Source organism: Elephas maximus, chromosome 4 (assembly GCF_024166365.1).
Source record: "Elephas maximus indicus isolate mEleMax1 chromosome 4, mEleMax1 primary haplotype, whole genome shotgun sequence".
Taxonomy (NCBI): domain Eukaryota; kingdom Metazoa; phylum Chordata; class Mammalia; order Proboscidea; family Elephantidae; genus Elephas; species Elephas maximus.
The window spans coordinates 86575038-86596185 of record NC_064822.1 but is presented as its reverse complement, the minus strand read 5'-3'; the positions used below and the strand labels follow the sequence as shown (position 1 = coordinate 86596185).

The 21148-nt window shown below is 41.5% G+C and overlaps 1 protein-coding gene across 1 annotated transcript in view; it reads right to left on the bottom strand.

Moving 5' to 3' along the window:
• Positions 1 to 3655: 3655 nt before the first annotated feature.
• KLHL42 (kelch like family member 42) overlaps positions 3656 to 21148 on the bottom strand; it is a 28271-nt gene continuing 10778 nt past the window's right edge. The window contains exons 2-3 of the mRNA XM_049882712.1: positions 20919 to 21112; positions 3656 to 14595 (exon numbers count right to left, since the gene is read on the bottom strand). Coding sequence (XP_049738669.1) covers positions 14144 to 14595; positions 20919 to 21112 — 646 coding nt within the window. The 3' untranslated portion in view covers positions 3656 to 14143. The remainder of the gene's footprint in view (positions 14596 to 20918; positions 21113 to 21148) is intronic.

Below are 21148 nucleotides of genomic sequence, written 5' to 3'. Positions count from 1 at the left end.
AATAAATAAAATAATAAATGCTAAAAAATGATAACCATCATCTGAGCCTTCAGTTAGTCATAACTTTTTTTGCTGATAGAAGGTCTTGCCTTGATGTTGACAGCTGCTGACTGATCAGGGTGGTGGTTGCTGAAGTTTGAGGTGGCTGGGGCAATTTCTTAGAATAAGATAACAATGAAGTTTGCCACATCAACTGACACTTCCTTTCATGAAAGATTTCTCTCTTAGCATGCTGTCTTAGTTACCTAGTGCTGCTGTAACAGAAATACCACAAGTGGATGGCTTTTTTTTTTTTTTAATTGTACTTTAGATGGAGGTTTACAGAACAAACTAGCTTCTCATTAAACAGTATACATTGTTTTGTGACACTGGTTACCAACCCCACGACATGTCAACAATCTCCCCTTCTCAAACTTGGATTCCCTATTACCAGCTTTCCTGTCCCCTTTTGCCTTCTAGAACTTGCCCCTGGGCTGGTGTGCCCCTTTAGTCTCATTTTGTTTTATGGGCCTGTCTAATCTATGGCTGAAGGGCGAACCTCAGGACAAGTGGATGGCTTTAACAAACAAATTTATTCTCTCACAGTCTAGCAGGACAGAAGTCTGAATTCAGGGTGCTGGCTCCAGGGGAAGGCTTACTCTCTCTGTTGGCTCTGGAGGAAGATCCTTGTCATCAATCTTCCCCTGGTCTGTGAGCTTCTCAGCACAGGGACCCCAGGTCCAAAGGACACGATATTCTCCTGGCTCTTGTTTCTTGGTGGTATGAGGTCCCCCTGTCTCTCTGCTCACTTCTCTCTTTTACATCTCAAAAGAGATTGGCTTAAGACACAATCTAATCTTGTAGATTGAGTCCTTCCTTATTAATATAACTGCCACTAATCCCATCTCGTTAACACCACAGAGACAGGATTTACAACACAGAGGAAAATCACAACAGATGACAAAATGGTGGACAATCATACAATATCACACAATACTGGGAATCATGGCCTAGCTAAATTGATACACATATTTTGGGCAGACACAATTCAATCCATGACACATGTGATGCTGTTTAGTCGCATTTTACCCACAGAAGAACTTCTTTCAAAACAGACAGTCATCTCAAATCCTGCCACTGCTTTATCAACTAAGCTTATGTAATATTCTAAATCTTTTGTTATCATCTCAACAAGGTTCACAGTGTCTTCAACAGGAGTAGATTCCATCTCAAGAAACCACTTACTTTCCTCATCCATAAGAAGCTACTCCTTATCTATTAAAGTTTTATCATGAAACTGCAGCAATTCAGTCACATTTTCTGGTTCCACTTCTAATTCTACTGTTCTTGCTATTTCTACCACATCTGCAGTTACTTCCTCCACTGAAGTCTTGAGCCCCTCAAAGTCATCCATGAGAGCTGGAATCACCTTCTTCCAAACTCCTGTTAATATTGATATTTTGACCTCCTCCAATGAATCACCAATGTTCTTAATGGTGTCTAGAATGGTGAATCCTTTCCAGAAGGTTTTCAATTTACTTTGCTCAGATACATCAGAGGAATCACTACCTATGGCAGCTATAGCCTTACCAAATGTATTTCTTAAATAATAGGACTTGAAAGTTGAAATTACTCCTTGATCCACAGGCTGCAGAATGGATGTTGTGTTCAAAAACCAAAAACCAAACCCAGTGCCGTCGAGTCGATTCCGACACATAGCGACCCTATAGGACAAAGTAGAACTGCCCCATAGAGTTTCCAAGGAGCGCCTGGCAGATTTGAACCGCTGACCCTTCGGTTAGCAGCCGTAGCACTTAACCACTACACCACCAGGGTTTCCAATGTTGTGTTAGCAGACATGAAAATGACATTACTCTCCTTGTACATCTCCATCAGAACTCTTGGGTGACCAGGTGCATTGTCAAGAAGCAATAACATTTTGAAAGGAATCTTTTTTTCTGACCAGTCATTCTCAATAGCGGGCTTAAAATATTCAGTAAACCATGTTGTAAACAGATGTGCTATCAACCAGGCTTTGTTGTTCCATTTACAGGGCACAAGCTGAGTAGATTTAGCATAATTCTTAAGGGCCCTAGGATTTTCAGAGTGGTAAATGAGCATTGGCTTCAACTTCAAGTCACCAGCTGCGTTAGCCCCTAACAAGAGAGTCAGCCTGTCCTTTGAAGCCTTGAAGCCAGGCACTGGCTTCTCTCTAGCTATGATGTCCTAGATGGCGTCTTCTTCCAATGTATTGAAAATCTGCTGTTCAGTGTGGCCCCTTCATCAGTTATCTCAGCTGGATCTTCTGGAGAACTTGCTACAGCTTCTACATTGCTTCACCTTGCACTTTTACGTAATGGAAATGGCCTCCTTCCTTACACCCCATGAACCAACCTCTGCTAGCTTCAAATTTTTCTTCTGCAGCATCCTCACCTCTCTCAGCCTTCATAGAACTGAAGAGAGTTAGAGCCTTGCTCTGGATTAGGCTTTGGCTTAAGGGAATGTTGGAGCTGTTTTCATCTTCTATCCAGGCAAGCCTTCTCCATGTCAGCAATAAGGCTGTTTTGCTTTCTTATCATTCATGTGTTCACTAGAGTAGCACTTTTAATTTCCTCCGAGAACTTTTCCTTTGCATTCATAACTTGGTTAACTGTTTGGTTCAAGAGGCCTAGCTTTCAGCCCATCCCCAGCTTTCTACATGCTTTTCCAATAAATGTAATCATTTCTAGGTTTTGATTTAAAGTGAGAGACATGTGACTCTTCCTTTCACTTGAACATTTAGAGGCCATTGTAGGGCCTCTAAATTAACTGGCCTAATTTCAATATTGTCATGTCTCAGGGAATAGGGAGGCCCAAGGAGAGGGAGAGAGACAGGATGATGGCCAGTCGATGGAGTAGTCAGAACACACAGAACATTTATCAAGTTCACCACCTTACGCGGGCACTGTGTGTGGCACCCTCCAAAATTACGATAGTAACATCAAAGATCACTGATCACAGATCATCATTAACAGAGATAATAATAATGAAGAAGTTTGAAATGTTGCAAAAATTACCAACATGTGACACAGAGATACAAAGTGAGCACATGCTGTTGGAAAAATGGTCCCAACAAACTTGCTCGATGCAGTGTTGCCATAAACCTTCAATTTGTAAAAAACACAGTATCTGAGAGGCACAATAAAATGTGGTATGCCTGTATAAGTGACAATAATTACAACACTCAAGACCTAACATTGATTTCATTGACAAGAAAATACTGAAGTGATGGAGCTCAACTCCCACTGACTTGCAGTTCTCCTGAGCTACTAAGCATTGTAATGACTACTGTTTATAGTCAGATTCCCTTTTCAGCCACAGTCAGAAGCTCAAGCATCTTCCACCTGCCCCATAGGTTATGTATATCGGTGGAAGTGAAAAGTACATTGCAATATTTTCCTAATAAAATATGTTCAAGAAAATACTACATTATTTTCTATAAGGAAGTTTTAGTGGTGGATAAACCAAACACCAAACACCTACATTTCTTTTTAGACAACCCAGGGAGACAATAAGATCTTCCAGATGCAACAAATATTTTAAGAACCTACTGTGTACAAAGCTCTACTAATATGCCCTTACTTAGGGCGATAAAAAGATAAATAGAATACTCTTCCTACCATCAAGGAAACTGCAGTCTAGAACAGGAATAAGAAATGAACAAGTATACACGCCTTAAGAGAGAAATGTGGGGGCACGGGTGGCTCAGTGATAGAATTCTCACTTTCCGTGTGGGAGACCTGGGTTCAATTCCTGGCCAATGCACCGCACGCACAGCCTCCACCTGTCTGCCAGTGGAGGTTTGTGTGTTGCTATGAAGCCGAACAAGTTTTAGCAGAGCTTTTAGACTAAGACTAGGAAGAAAGGCCTCATGATCTACTTCCAAAAATCAGCTAATGAAAACCCCACAGATCACAGGGGTCTAAACCTGTTGCGTGTGGGGCTGCCATGAGTCAGGGGCCAACTCAACAGCAGCTAACAACAACAGAGAAACAACTTAAGCTTTAACCAGAAGCAAGGAAGACCTGGGAACCCTGGTGGTGTAGTGATTAAGAGCTATGGCTGCTAACCAAAAGGTTAACAGTTCAAATCCACCAGGCACTCCTTGAAAACCCTATGGGGTAGTTCTACTCTGTCCTTTCGGGTCACTATGGGGCAGTTCCACTCTGCCCTTTAGGGTCACTATGACTTGACTTGCCAGCAATGGTTTTGGTTTTTTGGTTTAAGTAAGACATCTTCCATAACACCGTGAATCAACTAAAAAATAGCTTACTTACCAAGACTAATAGCTTCTTGTCAAGACTATGTCCTAAGATACCCTTTTAATCTGGAACTAAAGCCATTCTTTGAGATCACTTTTCAGCCAAATAATAAATTGGCCTATAAACTATAATATCTGTGAGGAATATGCTCCTTTAAACAATCAACTTTATGAGACAAGATTTACACAAAAGCAAAGATGAGAAGGCAAGGAAGGGCAGGGAAACTGGATGGATTGAAATGGGGCAAAACCCACTGCCGTCGAGTTGATTCCGCCTCAGAGCGACCCTGTAGGACAGGCTGCCCCATATAGTTTCCAGGGAGCACCTGGTGGATTCAAACTGCCGATCTTTTGGTTAGCTGCTGTAGTGCTTAACCACTGCGCCACCAGGGTTTCCCAGAAATGGGACAGGTGGGGTGGAAATGGTGAGAGTGCTGACACATTACGACGACTGTAACAAATGTTGCAGAATAATGTGTGTATGAACTGTTGAATGAGAATCTAATTTGCTGTATAAATTTTTACCTAAAAACAATAAAGTATTTAAAAAAAGAAAAAGACTAGCTTCAAGACTTACTCCTCGTGGTACCCATGAATCCAAAGATTTTATGTCATAAACTCTCAAGTCTCAACCAGTTCCCTACCTTGTAAGACCTGCCTTAAAACTATCCAGTCTAGGCCCTAGAACCTGATGCATCCCTTCCCGACTCACCCCTTCTGAAACACTACTAGGACTCTGTCAAGGTGGCCTCACTTATTGCAGAAAGTGTAATAAACTTAGCTTTGGTTCATCAGCAGATTTTTCAAATGGTGTTTTGTGGAATTAGCAGCATTACCCTTCTTTTTACCCTTCTTTAGGTAAGCAGACCTCTGTTATCTGAGATGAATCCGTTCCATGTGGCTGTGCTGGAGCCTCCATCGCCCCTCCCTGGCCCACAGGGATTAGCTTGGGGATGGACAGACACATGCTCTGGGCTGGTCCAATCAAAATCTTAATAAATGCTTTGCTATTTGGTATGTTATGTTGCTAATATCTAAAACTGAAATATGGAACTAGCTAAATCAAGGTGAGGGATGGAATGGAACCAGGGAGCGTTTCCCCATACCTATCCTCATACAGGAAGCAGAGCAATTGGTTATACTGATGTACTTTGGGATTCAGACCACATGCCAAACAGCTTTTTAGAATGGTAAACATGCCAGCATCTTGGATTTTGTTAGCTATTTCCTAATGGCTTCGGTAAGGTATTTTAAGGAAGGCATAAGCTTCCAGCCAAGCTGGCTAGTTTGAAAGCATGAAGGAAATAGCCAACAGTTTGGTGATAATAATGGCTCCCACTAGTTGTATGCTGACAAAGTGCCAGATGCTGTTCTGAATGCTTTACATGCATTTTCTCATTCAGTTTTCACAATGGTCCCCATAGGATGGATGCTGTTATTACTCCTACTTTACAAATAAGGCAATTGAGGCACAGGGAGATGAACTCACCTGACCAAGGGTGCAGCAGAACTGGAAATCAAGGTTAGACAGTCTTGCTCCAGAGTCCATGCTTTTAACACTTCTGCCTGCAGCCAGTAGATAGCAGAGGGTCAGATAATATGTGCCTTGCAGAGCTGCAAGCACTAGATTTTCTGCTTCTATCAAAGGTGCATGAAGGAGCAGTTAGGAAACTACAGTAAGACTGGGTCCTTGGAGAAGGCAAAGAAATAGGGTGAGAATTTTTTTTTTTTTAATTTTTATTGTGCTTTAAGTAAAAGTTTACAAATCAAGCCAGTCTTCTCATACAAAAATTTATATACAGCTTGCTATATACTCCTAATTGCTCTCCCCCTAATAAGACAGCCTGCTCTTTCCCTCCACTCTCTTTTTGTGTCCATTCCGCCAGCTTCTAATAGAGTGAGAATTTAATCCCAATCACCTCCAGCCAGATAGAGGTAATCATTTGCAGTAAAGTAGCATTCACTGGCAAGGGCAGACCCCTACTGTTTCAGGTTTTCCCAACACAGATGGAAAAACTGGAGTCATCAAGCTGAGGGGAAAGGGTAATGGGCAGGAAGACAGAAGCCACAAGATGGGCTCTAGATTCAAGAAACTGGGTTCCACAGGTCTAGGTCTTTAGCCCACAGAATTGTCAGAAATCAAACTGACCAGCGGCCAACTGGGTTTTCAAAGGGATTGTATTGCCAAGTGTCTTAGGCTGGGTTCTCTAGAGAAGCAAAACCAGCAAAGCATATAAATATATATAAGGAGAGAGAGAAATTCATATCAAGAAAGCAGCTCATGCTGTTGTAGAGGTTGGAACATCCCAAGTCCATGGGTCAGGATAGAGGTTTCTCTTGATTCCCATAGCCGCCCCACCCCCAGTGCCATTGAGTCAATTCCGACACATAGCGACCCTATAGGACAGAGTTAAACTGCTCCATAGAGTTTCCAAGGAGCGCCTGGCAGAATTGAACTGCTGACCCTTTGGTTAGCAGCTGTAGCACTTAACCACTACACCACCAGGGTTTCGCAGGGGCTGGCAAATCCAAGATTGGCAGGTCAGAGAGCTGGGCTCTTGCTCACAGGCTGTGAAAACCAATGAATCCCAAGATCGGCAGACAAGACCGCAGGTAAGATGCTAGCTCAAGTCCCAAGAACCAGAGATCAAATGAACAGAAGCCAGCTGCAGGATCCAGCGAGAGCAAAAAGCCCCTGAGCCTTGCCAGAATGTCCACTTATATTCGATGCAGGCCACATACCCAAGGAAACTCCCTTTCAACTGACAGGCTATTAACAGCAGATCCCATCGTGGGGGTGATCACATTATATGACTGCCAAAACACTGAGAATCACGGTCCAGCCATGTTGACACACAGTCTTATCCATCACACCAATGCTTACTGCCTGCACACAGGGTCCTGGGATGGCCAAGCCTCTACAGAAATCCTCAGGCTCCCCTCCATACACCTTCTATAATCACACCAACAGGAAGAGGGCTGCCACATGGCCATGACCCACCTGTGCACAGCCACGGAACATCCTCTTGTAAAACAGGCCGAGTGTTCCCAGGCTGACCTAGATATCCATCCACTCCCCACCAGGGCAGGGAGTCTTTGCTAGCCCTCACCAGCAGGAAACAGTACATACCCTGGACCAGCAACCACTGGATGTAGTTTCCCCTTCTCCTTTTTTGCAAATGGCAACTTGTAACCTTTGGTGTTTTGGTTTTCTCAACTATAAAATGAGCATAATATCAGTATTTACCTCATAGGATTATTGTGAGGAGTGAATGAGTTAATAAACAAAAAGCACTTAGAAGAGTGGCTGGCACAGAGTAAGTGTTCAATTAATGTTTGGTGGTAGTCTCTGGTTGTGTTTGCTATACTCTTCTTCCTCTGCCATTGTGTGCAGGAAGTGGCTAAGGTATTCATTTATTCATAGATTATCAAAACTGACAATCCCATGGACCTAGGAGGGATATACATCCCCTACCAACCTAGACTTGGGAATCTATGAACCATGTTACCACCTTTGAATGTGGTAGCTGGATCTGATTTGGGGAGGTGAGGGAGGTGGATATGTTTTTGTTTTTTTTATGGAGTAGCTGTGCAAATGGTTAGCATGCTCAGCTATTAACTGAAAAGTTGAGGTTTGAGTCCACCCAGAGGCACCTTGGAAGAAAGGCTTGGCAATCTACTTCTAAAAATTCATCCATTGAAGATCCTGTGGAGCACCGTCTACTCTGACACACATAGGGTTGCCACGAGTAGAATGGACTCACTGGCAATGAGTAGTAGTGATATTTTAAGTAGAACTATTCTTAAAATTGGATGTATAAGAAGAGACAGAGTGTGTGTGTGTGTGTGTTTCCACACATTGGACAGAGGATGGGATATCTTCTAGTAACTGACACTTCCCTCCACATCTCACTTCCAACTGCACGGTCAGTCAGTCTTGACCAACACAGCAGGAAAACATGGAGCTGTGTGTTTCAGTTTTCCTGGAATGAAGGGTGTTCAAAACAAAACCATGGGAAAAGTTTGAAAACATAGGAACAGATAATGGTGGGCCACAGCTGCTAAACTCTAGGGCTTAGATTTTATTTTATTATTAATAATTATAAAGAGTCATAGACTACAAGAGGTAGATAAAGACATCCAGAGATGCTGAACCCAGTCTCCCACCACATCTATACCTTGTGGGTTCCTCTCTTCCAAACTCTAATGCACTTGTCACCTATGCCACTCAATATGGTCCTTCCTTCCAACAGGATCACTCCTAACCCGTCTGGCATTCTCTGTTAGCCAGGAGCTCTTCACCGGCAGGAACCTGTCTCATACCTCACCCATTTCCTCCTGGTTCTGGCAGAGTCCTGTGTACACAGCAGTACATAGTACCCAAAAGACAACAGACACTGATTTAGAACTATTTTATTGGAAGAGATTTTTCTTTTATAGTTCTGTTTATAAACACAAAATGAATGCTGTTATAGCGAGTGTTTCATAGGCATCATTGTATTTAAATGAATCATATGATAATGTTTACTCTTTTAGGCCACACTTGAAATTTAAGACTCAACACAGCCTTTTTTTTTACAAAGAAAGTATAACAAAACATAACATAATAAAACATAAGTATTCTGTGTTTTTTGTATTCATTCTACAGATCACTGTTTTTCCTAAGATGACTACCAGATATGAAACCATTGCAGGGACAGCTGAAGAGTTCCTCTTCTTAAGATTTTTAAAGAAAAATGACACAATTATACAAATTACAAATATTTTCCTTTCCTAGTTAATAAATTATGGCATCCACTTGAGAAAGCACCAGCCGACCCTGCAAAAGTCATTCTACCACCCCTTTGTTCTTCAAAACTGACCATCTTTTATATTTCATCTGTCTCCTGTAGGAATGGATAAAAATGGCTATGTGAAGTGCAGAAGCCAGTCTGTGTTAATCAATGTGTTTTATAGTGTTCCTAAGTTAACAAAGGAGCCCTGGTGGCGCAGTGGTTAAGAGCTACGGCGAGCTACAGCTGCTAACCAAAAGGTTGGCAGTTGGGGTTCACCAGCCACTCCTTGGAAACCATATGGGGCAGTTCTATTCTGTCCTACAGTGTGGCTATGAGTTGGAACTCACTCGATGGCAATGGATTTGGTCTGGTTTTTGGAAGTTAACAAAAGAAAATGAAAAGTGTATGAGCCATAAAGATGGAAAGCTACCCTTTGGTAATTACCACAAAAGCAAGGTCAACTGACTTTTTCTTGGGACTAGTGTCTTAATGAACATTTATTAATACTTTTTATGGTAGAATTTTAAAGGCATAAATGTACCTGCTATTGCCTGTCCCCCAATATTCATTTCCCTGGCTTTGTTCCTCCCTTTCACTGGATCCAGCAGCTGAGCCCTGAGCTGTAAAGGCAGTGGTGCTTAGGGAGTATCTTTAAACAATGCAGATCACATGGCAATCTTAATTTTTTTCACAAAAATAAAGTACAGAGAAGACTTTCAAAAGTAATTAGAACAAAAGCACAGAGTAAAAAAAAAATAAAACATACGATGAGGTTCTCAAATTTGAAGAAAAACTGGTTTGTGATGGTTGTTAGTAAATCATGAAGCAATGGACAGACTGGCCCAAGACTGAAAAAGCTGCCAGACCATAGTGCCCCAATGTGCCTGACAAATAAGATGGGGGATCTTTGAAATGGACACCCTGGTTAAGGGGGTTACAGCTAACTTTTTCACAGGCTGTAATCTCTTCAAGGGAAACTGTGGTGGCGTAGTGGTTAGCTGCTACACATGCTAACCAGAAGGCTGGCAGTTTGAATCCATTGGGTGCTCCTTGGAAACTCTATGGGGCAGTTCTACGCTGTTCTATAAAGTCACTATGAGTCAGAATCAACTCCATGGCAAAGGGTTTGGCTTTTTTTTTTTTTTTTTTTTTTAAGCTTTTCAAGGTCAAAGGCTGTGGCTTACTTATATCTGTACCCTCAGTTCTTAACATAGTCTTGCAAATGACAGATAATCAATATGTATTTCTGGGAAGCAGGGAACCGATTCAACTCAGTTCCCTCCTTTCAAAGCCATGTGGGGTAATATCTATTCACCTAATTCATTCACTCCTATATCTAAGGCAGGAGTAGGTAATCTCACTCTGATGGTAATGGAACCCCTGGTGTTGTACTGGTTAAGTGCTATGATTGCTAACCAAAAGGTCTGCAGTTCAAATCCACCAGGCACTCCTTGGAAACTGTATGAGGCAGTTCTACTCTGTCCCATAGGGTCGCTATTGGAGGTGGTGGGTTTGGTTTTGTTTTTGGTTTTCTGATGGTAATGGGTGCCTGGAGGCACTGATTGATATGACATGGGTTCTAACACCAAGTCCTAGCACAGCAGAAAGGAGTCCATGCTCATTTGTAATGCCACCTTGAAAGAACGGTGACACTGACGTTATGTAGTTCCCATCCTGGGGATAGAAGAAAAGTATATGACACTCACCCACTTCCGTTTATGCTGCCCTGCTGCCTCTCGGGTGCTCTGTATTAAGCCACTGCTCACCAAGTGCTAACTGACCAGGAAGGCCAACACCTTTCCACTCAATTTACCTGTGCGACTGAATAGGTAGGTCAAGACTTTACCTGGAAATCTGAAAACACTGCACCCACAATGCTCAATAAGCAAGTGTTTCTTGGAAGACAACAGCCATTTATAGAGAAAGAGCTTTGTCCATCTCAGAACAGCTTGAATTGATAGCTAAGGCATGTGGAAATACTTGGGATCTTGGTTCAAAAAAAAAAAAAACGCAGACTTAAATTCTCTTTGGTTTTCATGCTCAATCTTTAGCCTTTTTGTTTGTTTCTTACTGGTATCCATAACCTTCTTAGGACTTGTTATGACTTAACACTGTCAAAATAATCAACACACTTCTCAGGGAAGAGGCATCTATAATTAAGGGTGCTGAAGGGAAAACCAGAACGAACGATGGAACAATCAACAATCTCCACCAATTCACATTCAGGACTCACTGCCATTCAGACCATTCTCTGTATCACAGGTGCTTCCCACAAGGGGGCTGCCACCAGAGGTCCTCTCAGTAATCACCCTTTCCGTGGTGGGAGGAGGTCAGCACCCTCAGCAGTACCTCAGAAAACAGGACTAACACATTTAGAGAAATGGATGGCACAAAGAGAGGGATATTACCAAAGAGTAAAGGATAGTCCTAGAGACAAGCGGGGATTTTTCAAGAAACATTGCCTTCATCATAGGTAGTCTTCAACACATCACTGGCATCAACAAGAGATCCTAAGTAAATTAAAGCTACCCTCAAAATGTCAACACAGCTGACAGCTGACATACAGAGAAGGAAGAAGGACTTGTAGATCTGCCCCATTGCACATTCCACCTTTCCCAAGCACTGCTGCCAGCTCAGAGTAACAACCGTGTTAGACCCCTGCGTCTCAGAGAGCTGTGACATGCAGGCGCACACACACACATACATACACACCTACGCACGTACATCAAACCTGGTTTACAAAAGAGTTTTGTGGATCACAGTATCCCTTGGTCCAAAAATCTAACTGTCGGCATTAACGGACACAAAAAATGTAATCTGGAGTACATTTTGGTAGGAATAATTTACATTTTATCCAATGCAGTTATTTACAAGCTAATCTCCAATCGGTTCTCTATATTAAATAGGCTGGTTAAGATGTTCTGAATACACAGGGGTAAGCCTTAAAAATATTAAGCTCTATAGCAACAAAAGGTAACACTATGTAAAATATAAAATAAATTAGATTTTTAAATATATCTAATGAAACTGTAGATCACTGGAAATTCAATTCTACAACAAATATAAATTAATATAAATCTATTATTAAAGTACCATTTCTGGGAAGATTTCAGTTCAGAGTTTAAAAAAAAAAAGGCTAAGTATTTCAGAATAAATGGATATGGCTTAGAAACCCTTAAATAGGGTTGTAAATAAACCACTGATAACATTTCGTGACAAGATATAAAGATGTCTCCATCCCCAAAATAAAGGCTTACCTCATTTTACCTACCAGAAGTGTTCCTGAAAAGTTGTTCAAATACCATATAACTAGACCCTCATTTTAAGCATAAGGATACCTGACAGCACAGTGGTTAAGTGCTTGGCTGCTAACTAATAGACTGGTAGTTCAAACCCACCATCCGCTCTGTAGATGTGGCAATATGCTTCCATAAAGATTACAGCCTTGGGAACCCTATGGGGCAGTTCTACTCTGTCCTATAGCTTCGCTATGAGTCAGAATCGACTTGAACTGCACATATTTTAAGCATACTAGGAGACCAAGGTTGTAAGCAAGCCCTGTGGTGACTACTTTAATAAACTGGAGAATTCCACTAATTCCCCTGAACTACATGTGCACAGTGAATGGCGTACTGGAGGCACTCAGTGAGTATTTGTTAAATGCATGAATTTGCCATGACAGTTTGCTTTTCTATGGGGCTTTCTTAAAGTGAGGCACACACTGTAACTGGAATGGTTCTGCTTACTATTAAGAGTGGAGAGATGGAATCCAGTTCAGTCTTACTAAGCAATTCCCTTATAAAAAAGGTCAGAAAATTTCAGAAAGTGTTTTTTCAATCAAAATGAAATTTCCACAAGCATGTGTGTATCTATTTTTTAAGGAATGCTGATCTATGATTGGCAGAGGCTTTCATTCATTGTTAACTGACTTACTGAAAACAAGCAAACAACTGCTTGAGTTGGCTTCTATCTGATTTAGCAACCAAGGCAAAAATTAAGTACCTTACCTAATTTCAGAAATATCACCAGAAGCCATTCCTCTTCCATAAAAGCTTCCTCCCTTCTCTCCAGCACAAGTGTTTTACAGCTGTCCTCACCTTGCCCCACAAAAGCAAAGCAGAAATTGAAAGGTTAAGATTAAATTAAAAAGCTGCCTGATTGGAAATGTGAAGTTATTTTTTCAGTCTTAAAGTAAAAACTAAGTCAAACACATTCAATAAACAACTATAAAAGGCAAATTTTTTCTCATTTGGTGTTCCGTTCCTATTTAAATTCAAGACTACAGCTCAAATTATATATATACATATCCTTTTAAACAATATATATCCTCTTTTAAACAATATAGAATGACTATCAACACAACTTATCTGAAAGGCAGCAATCTGCTACATAACTGAAATGAAAGGTTATATCAGACTATTTTTCTAGCATTCATAATTGTAAAAAAAAAAAAGACTAGAAAAAAACAGCTAAGAATGTTTTTAATGCAAGCTTTTGGGAGTACTGGATACTTGCAAGGATTCACTGTAGGGCTCCATCACTGTAAGTTTCCTGAAAAGTAGTGTGCAAATAAAGCATGTGAACACAGAACTCTATTTTCAACAAGCTAGGAGTATCTGTGGTTGCGACTGGGGGAATAGTGATATTAATGTAAGTGTTTGTCAAGTAAATTGACAGAAAAAAAAAAAAACTCTCACTTAAGGTATTAATGTTATTTCAAGTGACTTAATAAAACAGATTCTAAGATAATCTTTACCATTCATACCAGTTATTGACTTTGGCCCTTTGCTAAGCAGACACAATGAATCTACTTTCTGATGATCAGTTTCAATCACTGGCCCAAGAGTAACAGATTTGGATAAAAACATCATTGTGGATTTGCTCCCATAATTAAAAAAATAATAAAGTTGGTCTCTTTTCTCCACAAGTTTTCAAGTAATTAGTTCAAGTAAGCTTATTTACAGCCGCTGTATCAGTGACCTAATCTACCACATTTTCCCTTTACAAATCAGTCTCCCTTGAAATGGGACATTGTATTTTCTTTGTTTTGTCTTGAAGCAGGTTTCTCTTAAATACTAAATTAGTTCAGTCATGTTTCTATCTTACTGGGCAGATAAAGAGAGGAAACCAGCAAGTTATGTCCAAAGGCTGGGAAACGCCTAAATGCTTCCCAACTATCTGAAAAGATGTTGTACTTGAGGAAAACGCGATGTTCCAGGCTGGTTGATAAGGTAACGTCCCTGCTCATGATGTAGATGCCATCATTGTGGAGCGCGCAAGTCAAGTTAAGCCCCGATTTGGATGTGTTCTCCTTGAGGTAGAGCCACTGCCGGGTGACAGTGTTGTAGGACTGCACGGTGAGCATGTCCTCGCTCTGGCTGCTCCTCCAGGTGGGCCCCAGTTCGTGGAGACACCCTCCCACGATGTAAATGGTCTCCTCCACAGACACCATCTGCTGTTTGCGAATGTGGACATCACATGTTTCAAACAGTGTCCAGATGTCCGAAGAGGGGCAGTACTGCAAAATGTTCATGTTCCGGTCTGAAACAAAGAAAGAAGCCAAAGGGTGGCATATCCACAAGTAACAGCATTTACAGCCGAGGCTGTGATAAACATCTACCTGCACCTGTAAAATGTGGTAACACAGAGGCAGCACCACTTCAGACACACAGAGGCTGGGGAAAAGGGTACAACAGTTTTCCGAATGGCTAGCAGGAGATACATTTAGATTCATCCCTACCATCCTCCCATTCAGACATGTTCCCTCCTTGAGAGATTCTCAAGAACCTGTAAGGCCAGAGACAGGTAAGGCCAGAGATGGGCAGCTATGATTTGGACATATTCCCTCTTCCCTGGTACCCTTACAATGTTGAGAAACACATAAAAACACATTAAAAAAGAATAACAGCATTAGAACCCTCATCAACATTTACAGAATTACTGACAATGCTACAGAGAAGCCAGGCTGAGTCCCAAAATCATATGTTCTTTTTTTACTCTTAAGAAAACAGCAAAAATATGCACCAATTCAAGTTTCTACATGTACAATTCCGTGACACTGGTTACACTCTTCGAGTTGTGCAAAAATTCTCACCCTCCTTTTCTGAATTGTTCCTCTTCCATTAACATAAACTCCCTGTCCCCTCAGGTTCCTATCTTATTTTTTAGTTGCTGTTATCAATTTCATCCCATATAGATAGGCCTTAAAAGAGCATACTGCTCAAAGCAGATATTCTTCACTAAAAACCAAAAAAGCCTGTTGCTATTGAACAGATTCTGACTCATAACGACCCTGTAGGACAAAGCAGAACTGCCCCATAGAGTTTCCAAGGAGTAGCCGGTAGATTCCAACTGCCTACCTTTTGGTTAGCAGCCTAGCTCTTAACCACTGCTCCACAATGGCTCCATTCTTTACTAGTTAAGCTAAACTATCGTTTGGTTTTAAGAATACTTCAGGGGATACATTTGGTTTACAGTTAAAGATTATCTTAGGGCAATAATTTCAGGGGTTCAGCCAAGAGCATATATTCTTGACAGGTGATCCTAAGAAACATGGCCAGTGTGCAAAGCCAATCTCTAGGGACTGTCTATGGGAAGGGATGCGAAGTTACAAGTGAGGAGAAATGCAAGAAAGTCTCCTCACTTCTGGCTTTCTATCAAGCCATAGAATCATTTGGCAATTCTGCTTCCCCACTGTAACAAGGGAGAGACACTACAAATGCCTGTTTCACCACCCCCACCACCACCCCCTATTTCACAAGAGATGGTTCCTTATTGTGTGGATAAAATCAGATAATAGATGAATGAGTGCGCTGACATTATTTTAAATGAATAGCTATTTTCTTTAAGGGAAACTCTTGTCTACTCTCTTTTTTAAAAATGCTGATGAGATTTAGAATTTAGTTTTTAATTTATATTTAGAATTTAGTTTTACTTTTTTTTCTGTTAATTTTTTTTTTTTTTTTTTTTTTTGGTTTTTCTCCTCTACGAAAGAAAAAATGGAATATTTTAGTCTCAGCAGAAAGAAAATGCTAAGTTATCAGAAAGAACATACTTTGTTTGTTGTTGCTGTTTAAACAAACACCAAAACCTATCAGTGGAGGAGACGGCTCAAGTTGAGAACTAAAGTGTGGCATTTTGATAGCTGCAGAAGCAGGCAAAAGAAGACAGTTCATTTTCTTGAGGGTTTTACTCGTCCTTCAGCTTTTACTCCTGAGACAGAGGACCCACCCACTAGTTAGCAATGCCTAAAAAGGTCCACAGCCACCTTGGGTACTAAGTTATATACATCTTAAGGGGAAGCAGTGGTTCAATGGTAGAACTCTCGCCTTCTATGCAGGAGACCGGGGTTCAATTCCCAGCCAGTGCACCTCATGTGCATCCACCACACTGTCAGTGGAGGCTCGAATGTTGTTGTGATGCTCAACAGGTTTCAGCAGAGCTTCCAAATTAAGACAGACCAGGAAGAAAGGCCTGGCAATCTACTTCAGAAAATCAGCCAATGAAAACTCTGTGGATCACAACAGTCTGATCCCAACCTATCATGGGCATTGCACAAGAACAGACAGCATTTCTGTTTTTCTGTCATGCATGGGATCACCATGAGTCATGGGCTGACTCGATGGCAGCTAACAACAAGAGGGCAGAGGGAGATGAAAGGAAACCAAGTGCTGGGTGTACAATAGGCCCCTAACCCTGTAGAAATTTTAGAATTAGTACAGCTTTAAGGATCTGTCCTTCTGACTTCCACCCATACTAACACCTAGGTTTCTTTTTTTACCATAGCTATTTTTTATTATGATAAAGCTCTTTCTACTGGATAGCTGAAGGGACTCTGGTTACTACTCTGTCAAAAAAGTGCTCCTTAGTAACCTGGTTTCCCACCGAATGAATAAAGGACTTATTCTAGTAAAAGCTTCTATGTATTTCTCAGTTCCAGGCCTGAAGGTCTTTCCAGGTCTTCTGTAAATGTTTTCTCTCCTCACCCAACCAACACTCAGACCATGATGAGGTGGTTTGAGTTGGTTGAATGATTTTTTTCACTTTTACATTTAGAGTTGATTCTGAAGTTTGACAAGTCACCCTTCTTCCCTTTAGTGGTTACTATTACTTTCTATTGAATTTCTTTTCATTTCTTCAGTGCCTGCTAAATAATTAATCGAATAACTATCACAAAAATTATGAACTATTATTTGCTGAATTTTAAGTCTCACCTAACTTGGGCAGCAGGCTAAGATCCAAACTTTAAATATTGACTTTGTTTTCATGACAATCACGATGACTTCTTTTACAGGAACTATTAGGAATCGCTGGGAAGATCCCCAAGTAGACAAGAGGGACAGCTTTGGAATACAAGTAACTGCCCTGCCCTCTCATCTTAGAAAACTAGTTTTCAAGCCCTACACAAACAGTCATCCATCCACATCACCTAACCATCCCATCTTGAGTATTTTGGCTTGGGGAATCCAGGACAGAAATCACAGTGGGTGGCCCAAGTGAAGAAGGTACATTAGTAGTAGCTTGTGAAGCTGGAAAATACACAAACAAGGGTTTTCCAGGTCAAATCTAAAGGACATTTGCTCAACCAAGGTCATGGAAAAATTAGGAAATCTACCAGCAGAGTCCTCTTTGGGGTACAGTGCAGTGTGTTAGTGTTTAACAACTCCCGGTTAAAAAGAAAGTCAAGGGACCATGTGTACGTTATTTCAGCCCACAGGATGCATTCTGTGTTGCTCAGTCTAGGAGGAATCAGAATTCTTAGAAATGTACATAGGTGAGTAACGTATTTACTTTCCTAGGAGAAAACACACACACGTACTTACGCACATACAGGAGTTCTCTGGTGCTATGGCTTAGTTGTTTGGCTGAAGTCCCTGGGTGGTGCCAGTGGTTAACTTACTTGGCTGCTAGCCAAAAGGCTGGAGGTTCAAGTCCACCCAGAGGTACCTCAGAAAAAAATGCCTGGTAATCTACTTCTGAAAAACCAGCCACTGAAAACCCTATTGAGTTGTCATGAGTCAGAGTCAACTTGACAGGAACTGGATGGCTTAGTTTAAGCATATAAACTTACATCACTGTAACCTGAACACCAATGTTGAAGGTTAAAAAAAAAAATGACTGCTGGGCCTCATATTTTTTTCAATTATTTGTAAAGAAAAAGCTGGCATTATACCTTATCAGTGTCAGTAGGGAGGGACCAATAAGTGGTGAAAATTTGAAGTGAAAGAAACAGCTCACTGCTACGGCCATCTAAGATACATCTGTTGGTCTCATCCCATTCAGGGCAAAGAAGAATGAAGAAAACCAAAGATACAAGGAAAATAATAGTCCAAAGCACTAACGGACCACGTGAACCACAGGCTCCACCAGCCTGAGCCCAGAGGAGCTAGACAGTGCCCAGCTACTGCCACCAAAGGCTCTGACAGGAATCAAAATTGAGGGTCTTAGACAGGGCAGGAGAAAAATGTAGAACAAAATTCAAATTCACAAAAAAAGACCAGACTTACTGGCCCTGACACAGACTGAAGGAACCCCTCAGACTATGTTCCTGGACACCCTGCTAACTCAGAACTGAAGCCACTCCTGAAGTCCACACTTTTCAGCCAAAGGTTAGACAGGCTTATAAAACAAACAATAACACAAGCAAGGAACGTGCTTCTTAGTTCACTCAAGTATATGAGACCAAATGGGCAATATCTGCCCAAAAACAGAGATGAGAAGGCAGGGAGGGATAAGAAAATTAGACGTATGGATACAGGGAAACCAGGGTGTATGGAAAGGGAAAGCACGAGAGTGCTGACACATTGTGGGGATTGTAACCAAAATCAGAGAACAATTTGTGTATAAATTTTTGAATGAGAAGCTAATTTGTACTGTAAACTTTAATCTAAATGACAATTAAAAAAAAAAAACAGCTTACTGCTTCCAATACATTCCTCTTTGTCACAGACTCTCCTTAAATGCATAAATATACATACCACTTGCAGTGAGTTGAATGGTGGCCCCCCAAAATATATGTCAACCTCTTAAACCCCAGAACCTATGAATGTGAACTTATTTGCAAATAGGGTCTTTGCAGATGCAATTAAGTTAAGGATCTTGAGATGAGAGCATCCTGGATTACCTGCCCATTGCCACCTATTGCCATTGAGTTGATTCCGACTCATAAATTTTTTTTTTTTTTTTCATAGCAACCCTAAAAGACAGAGTAAAACTGCGCCATAGAGCTTCCAAGGAGTGGCTGGTGGATTCAAACTGCTGATCTTTTTGGTTAGCAACTGAACTCTTAACAACTGTGCCACAGGGCCCCTGGATTGCCTAGGAAGGTCGTAAATCCAATGGCAAGTGTCCTTCTAAGAAACAGAAGAGAAGACACAGATTGGAATTAGGCAGCCACTAGCCAAGGAACGCCAGGAACCATCAGAAGGTGAATGTGGAAACAAAGGTTTCTTCCCCAGAGCCTTCAGCGGGATCATGACCCTGCTGACCCCTTATTCTGGACTTCCGATCTCCAAAACTGTGACAGAATAAATGTTATTTTATACCACCAAGTTTGTTATGGCAGCCCTGGGAAACTAATACGCCACCCACCATGTTCCCCACCAAATCAACTGTTCAGAGGGACTCTGAGAAGTGCTCATCAAAATATTTTGCTGTTGTAAGAAAATAAAAATAAATTAGATGCCCATAAAACATCTTACATTTAACTTCTCTAACATATATCCCCAAAACAAGACAAATTTGGGTATGGTGAAAATGATTTTCATCACCAATTTGAACACTATCTTAGCCAGTGGATTTGTGTCCTGTACGTAGTTACAGATGGTTGCATGCTGCCCCGTGGATCATCAGGGTCATTTCTCCATGCATGTTACCAGCCAGAGTCGAGAGGCTCTGCTTGCCCATACCATATCATAAACACGTAAAGGAATGTTAGCGTTTCACTTTGTCAAATATAATGGTTTTAACTCTACTCCTTTAATGGGGCTAAAAGTCCCACAAGTTATTGCTTTTCTGTAAGTTAAAGGATAACTTGGAGACAACCGCCTTAAGTGGGGGAAGGCGAGAAGAGGGAAAGGTATGCCTCTCACACTCTTCTTGGCTGTTCCCTGGTGCGTTTCTTAGCATTGCCGAGCAGTTTGTATCACCACCATGTAAAATGCTTCCCTACCAAGAGCAGCAGTATAAAACCTGCCAGAGAAACTTTTTACTTTCCAAATTATAAACTATAAAATACCTGCAAAAGAGTGAAAAACACACATGTGCAGTTTAATATACAGCATAACCGCCTCCTATCCCTGGTCAGGAAAGAAGTCCCTTTTGTACTTGTGTTCTCGCTCCTCCTACTTTACGGGAACAAAGGTGTCTCCTGAACCTGTATCTGACGTGTTTGTGCTGGAGAAAGGAGAAAACAGAAACACAATCTGGCACTAAATTCCATTGGGTGGGGGGGGGATGTTTTTGAAAGGGGGTGGGAGTTACCCAGAAAATAGGCCTCTCCAAAGATCTACCCAACCTCAGAGAGCAGCTGAGAGACCTGAACTGCCTCCATGAATCAGGCCCAGCCAAGTCACAAGCTGACTAAGCACAAAGCTGGGTTTCCAGAAGCAGAAAGAACCTACGTATTTTCTTTACATTCCCTCCCCCTCCCCCATTCAAATCTCATGCCCACATTGGGTCATCAAAGGTCCCTCCTGTTGAGACCACCCCTGTCCTAGAGGACCCTCTTCCTTCCAGATATGTAGCAATATCTAATGCATACAGTCGCACTCAGGCACACTGGAGCTTTGCCCCTGGCTCTCTTGCCCTATCCAGGCTGCCAAAGCTTACACGTAGTATACCACTTACATGGCCCCTTCACTTACCTCTGGTAGTATATCCTCCAATGACATAAATTTTTCCCTGACACTCACACGCAGAGAACTCAGCCAGAGGATTCGGTAAGGGTGCCACAAAATTCCACGTATCCTGCTCTGGACTGTAACACTCAACGTTAGAAACAGCCTGCCCACCAATGGCATAAAGTTTTGAATTAACAGCCACGAGTTTGAAGTTGGACCTGAAAAAGAGAGACACAAGGGCCCACAAAGTCAGT